Source organism: Aptenodytes forsteri, unplaced genomic scaffold (genome assembly GCF_000699145.1).
Source record: "Aptenodytes forsteri isolate BGI_AS27 unplaced genomic scaffold, ASM69914v1 Scaffold1, whole genome shotgun sequence".
In the NCBI taxonomy this organism is placed as follows: Eukaryota; Metazoa; Chordata; class Aves; order Sphenisciformes; family Spheniscidae; genus Aptenodytes; species Aptenodytes forsteri.
The window spans coordinates 3,374,993-3,380,276 of record NW_008795035.1 but is presented as its reverse complement, the minus strand read 5'-3'; the positions used below and the strand labels follow the sequence as shown (position 1 = coordinate 3,380,276).

The window sequence follows — 5,284 nt, the reverse complement described above, 5'->3', positions numbered from 1 at the left end:
GGCGGGTGAGGGCAGAGGCCGGCGCGGGGGCCCGGGGTTGGGCCTCCGCTCCCCGGTCGACGACATGTCACCTCACACCGGACGGCTGGCGTACCGCGCCTCGGTAAATCACAGGTAGCTGGTGCCTCGGGAAAGTCACCCGGCGTTACTCGTTACTTGAACTACACAGTAAGGAACAGCATTAGTTAAGATTCGCTTGAGCTTTTCTTGCCGGTCGCGCTTATGCATGGAAGCGCTGCCATTAGCGCGGCGTCAAACACATTCTGTAACTCGGTCTGAGCAAAATTGGGAGGAAAGTTCATTTTGGAGGGAGAAAGGAGGATGTATTTCTTCCACTTCCACCAACTCTGTTCCCAGTTTAGATTAGGAACTGCCCAGGGCAGGAACCTTGACGTCTTTTGTTAGCAAAACTTGAGTATCATTAATAAAAAGCCTCGTACAATAATTCCCGCTACACATTTCAGTATTTATCTTTTGCGACAAACCATATGCTAGAATAAACTGCATTTCTAAGGGAAGGAAAAGCGATTAATTAAGTTTGGCTCAAATGATTGGTGTTCCCTAAGTATGAAAAATTAAGATTTCCTAGAAAAATCTCTCCTCTAAAATGTATGTTTAATATTACTGTTATGCCATTAATTTTTATTTAAGACCTAGGGAGTTAGATAGCTCAGTGTTTCCTTTGCAATGAAAACATGGTTCAAAAGTGAGTTAAATCTGGCTCAAAGGTCCTGGTACGATTTCTAAAATACCATAGCCATACAAGAGCGGTAATTTTGTATAAACTCAATCAGAATGTTCAAATTCATTTAAAAACTTTGATTGTTTTCATTGTTGGGCCTTATCATTTGTCTGCGCTGTTGTGACATTATGTTGAACCAGGTATGGTCCGTCTCCCCTTGCTGCAAAAGGCCAGCATTAACTCCGTGTAGCGTTGGGCTAGGCTGATGGACGTGCGAGCGTGCGCTCACACCTGAACCATTGGTTTGTGCATCACAGGGTAACAGAGCTCTACGTGTACTCACAGCCAAAAACTGCTGAGCCTCAGCATGACAGAAAGTCTCTTAAGAGGAGTCTGAGGCTCAGTCCGCTACTAAATTTACTAGACGCGCTCCAAAGATTAGAAAGGGATGATCAAAAATCAAACCAAGCATTAAAAAAAAGCAGCAGAAGTGGCAGCTGCTAGTTTAAACTGAACTGTAGATATCAAGAAACAAAATGTCCTCGCGTTAACAGCCATTCAGCAGGGCAAGTCCCGCAGTAAATTCTGGTAGCAGGACCCATTTGCTGCAAAAAATAGGCACAACTCTGAGAAGACCCACGCAACTGCGGGCATCCAGCTCCACGTTAGGGTGTCGCTGCAGGGAGTTCCTCAGCTGCAGGGGAGCTCCCAATTCTTGTTTTTAGTTAACTTCAGAAGAATTTATGCTGTCTTACATAGGTATGACAATTAGGCATCTAGGACGCTTGATTTCCATAGAATAGGAAAATCAGGCATTTCCAGGGAAAACTTAAATTAGCTCTGAATACAAGATCTCCCAACGTTAGTTGGGAGAGAGGCTAAATTCACTCTCTTACTGCAGGAGAAATCCCAAGCCTGCTGATCCGCAGCTACTTGTTCGTGCCTGGACTCCCCTGTGCCAGTGCTAGTTCTTGGCTTACGGAGCAGGAACAGAAGGAGCAGTGGAAGCCCAGTAAAATTTTTCTGGAGATGGTTCAAGAACTTTCCAAAGGAAAGCAGAGAAAATGGGGGATTTCTGAATGCTTCAGCTAACGCTATAAAGCATTTCTGACAAACTACCACATTCCTGCTTCCTTCCTTCCTTCTTCCCTTTCTAATTAATTAATCTAAACCTCCTCACATCCCACATGAAGTTAATGAGCAAGTTTTTCTATGACTAGGTCCTTCATCTCATCTCATAGCAGTATTTGGGCTATACTGACTTGATTCTCATGGTTATCATGTCAGCCTCCAAGTTTAATATTTGTAAATCCAAGAGCTAAGAGGAGCAAGGGAATTAGGAAACAGTAGCTGGAGGCCAGCCTGGGCATGAGACTTCCCTGGTACAAGCTATTGTTTTAGAACACGCTTGAGGTGAGGAATTTTCCATGCCTTTTTTTCCTGTTAATCATGCAAAAATGTAAAGAGATTGACATCAAATTATTTGAGAGTTCTGTTAATCATGCAAAAATGTAAAGAGATTAACTCTCAAATAATTTGATGTCAAACTGTTTGCGATAAGCTTAGATGGAGAGACAGCACATTGTTTCACTGGAACAGCTTGTGAAGAAAATGAAGGGAAAATGAGTCATCAACATCCTCCCTGCCTCACTCCGTCTGCGGGAGCGTCAGCCTTCAGCAAGAGTGTTGTGAAGGGGGGGGCAGGACGTAGCACCACAGTGAAATACATCCCCGTGACTTGGGACCCATGGCACATGGCATAAGGAAGTCACCTTACATCCTTTTATTGCATTGATCAGCCATACAGAACATGACGGGATTTGACCCTAAGCTAGTTAGTCATCCAAAAAGAGGGAATTCTTGTACATTCAGATGCTAAATCTTGTTTTCATCACTGTACCTCAACCTTAGAGGGCTAAGCAGTAGGATAAATGTTTGCTGCTTGTCACCCTAAGCGTTACCTTCCAACCACACCAATAGTCAACTCAAAATTCCTCTCATATCTTCTTCCAAATCAACAACTGTCAGCTGTGAATTAGAAGGAAATGATGAAGCATTATTTTATACTTTATTGTATTTAAGGACCTTTAACCTGAAGCAAGCTTCTGTTATCTAAAATGGAATACAACTGGTTTAAACAAAACTCCTTTTGCGATGTGGTTCCTGTATCTCACTTTCATATCTCAAAGCAAACTATCAGTCTGTCACCAGCACTTTATGTTGAGTAATTATTTGTTATGTAATCAGCACCAGAACTAGTAAAATTTGTGATGTCAGCCTTAATAGGTTTTACATCGCATTAAACCAGCTGTAACTTGATCTCACCACAATAAGTGCTACAAGATTATAAGAAACGTCTCTAGGGAAGCCCTTATCTCAATATTGCAATATCCAGTAGCCAGGATGAGGCTGTTTGATTAATCGCTCACTCACCCTCATGTCGATGAAATACTGACTCATGCACAGAAAGAAAAAATTAAGATACAGCATTCCTCTTTATGAGAAATGAAATGAGTTACCATTAAATAAAAGTAATCCGGTTTTGATTTTTTGTTTGTTTGTTTGACTCCGTAATAAGTTTTACCAGAGGTGTGCTCCGTTACTCTGCAGCTGTTCTTTTAGAGTCGTTCAAAATACATGCTGGAGTTCATATAGTTAAATCAGATGCAAATGCCAACTGATACGGAGACCTAGTTAATATCCTACTCCAGGTCAAACAGATTCTGTGTAGAAACCATTTTTGTCCCTTACTAAAGCCCCTTTGGCAGAAAAGAGGTATTATTGATTCACTTTTCTTATTCTTTTAACAAGGGTGAATTCTCCCAGCCCCTTTCCCCCCCCCCCAACAGGTTTGTCCATTCCTGATATATCTAGGTAAATCAGCTGTCTAGCTGCAGCTGAAGTGGCAACTCACCAGTTTACATTCTGACTGCTACTCCTGAACACTGAAGATACTTATTTTTTCAACATGAAAGTTTAAAATTTGTCAAGTAAGGCAAAAAAAAGTGTAGGATGGCACAGGTTAATGGGATCTGTAAGTCCCCTCCGTTATTTGTGAAGGGTTTTTCTAGCGCTGGAGTTGCAGAGTTTCTGTGAAAATATTTTGCCCAATACTTCTCGGATAATACACTACTAACATTACAAATTTTTCAGCAATGCAACTTTTCAGCAATTCAAAATATGCCATTTCAAAATGGGATGAAGTAGAAACAGCTTATTGCTGTTAATCACAACGCTTAGGAAACACAACCTAACTGGAGGAGGATTGTTTCCATTAAAGCCAAGGAAAACAAAACTCAAAAAATGCGTAACTTCACAGTGTTTAAACTGTTTCAAAATTTTGGTTACTTTGTTGGTATGTGGTACGCTCCAGGGTTACACATCATCTTCTGAAGAGGTCCCAAAGGTTTAGTGATCTTTTTGCATTACACCAAGGTTCTTCAAAACCGAGAAGTACTTCGTCTGAGCAATGTGTTAGCTTTAACAGCTGAGAAGGTATGTATTCCCTCAAAGGAAACAAGTGCCTTAGCTGTACATTCAAGAAATAGGTCATAAAAACTAGGGTAAATTCAAGATATATCAAGAGAAAAATAATATACAAAAAGTTAATTTTGCATATTTAACAGTCATAAAACAAGTTATCCCCTGTAACTGATTTAGACTCCAATCTCACAAGCAGTGTATTTAATCTTAAGTAACAGAACTGCTCATGTATTAAAATTGGCAAAACAGCATTGACATCTTACTGTACGAAGTAATTCTAAAAAGGGAACACGGCGGCAGCATGCCTTTAGAGGCGAGAGCCCTGATTTGGTACCACCCAAAGGCCAGCAGTGCAGTTCAGCTCAACCTCTGACCATGAGACCCATCACAAGAGCACGAGGCCGTTTTCACTGCCTTTAGCCTGCCAACTTAGGGCTAGAGCGTTATTTCACCTACAGCGTCAGCCATTTGCTCTGCAACGCAGATGCGGGGAAAGCTATGTGAGGCTTCTCGGTTTTCCAGCGCTTCCCCGTTTTTCGGGGACTGGCTAATTACCACCGACACTAGGAAAGGATTGGAGCGGTGGCAGTGCAAAGGGCCCGACGACCTAAAGCGCCAAGCTCAGAGTGCAAAACCAGTAACTCAAGTTCAGCTTTGCGGTATGGCTTGTCACATCCAAATTAGGCAAATGAGAGTGGGGGTTTTCCAGTTTTAAAATCTGCATTAAAGATATTCCATATTAATAGGAAGAGATATTCAAGTTAATGAGCTAATTAAGTTGAGCACACACAGTAGTTCTGAATGCGCGATTTTGCCTTCGACATGCTCTCCAAGCGTACAAAAAAAGATACGCCACCCAACCCATCGTCTAAAGTATACTGTCAGCATATCCTGTATTTAGGAATATGATCCATTACTTACTGCTCAGAAAACTGTGTTTGAGAGCTTAACCAAGGCAGGCCGGAGTCTTGCACAAAACTGCCAAGGGTGTGCCTCCAAATGTCTCTATTTACATGTGTAAAACCAGTAGCTGCCAGGAACAGCATGGGGACATTTACACCATAATGGTGACCCTTTGCAAGATTTTATCAGGGCCTGCCTTTAAAAAAAAAAAATAGC

At 41.8% G+C, this 5,284-nt stretch overlaps 1 protein-coding gene across 1 annotated transcript in view; it reads right to left on the bottom strand.

Moving 5' to 3' along the window:
* The window catches only part of TRPM7 (transient receptor potential cation channel subfamily M member 7), a 67,880-nt gene that overhangs the window by 60,752 nt on the left and 1,844 nt on the right, over window positions 1-5,284 (bottom strand). The window contains exon 3 of the mRNA XM_019471319.1: window positions 4,622-4,785. Within this exon, the coding sequence (XP_019326864.1) occupies window positions 4,622-4,785 (164 nt within the window). The remainder of the gene's footprint in view (window positions 1-4,621; window positions 4,786-5,284) is intronic.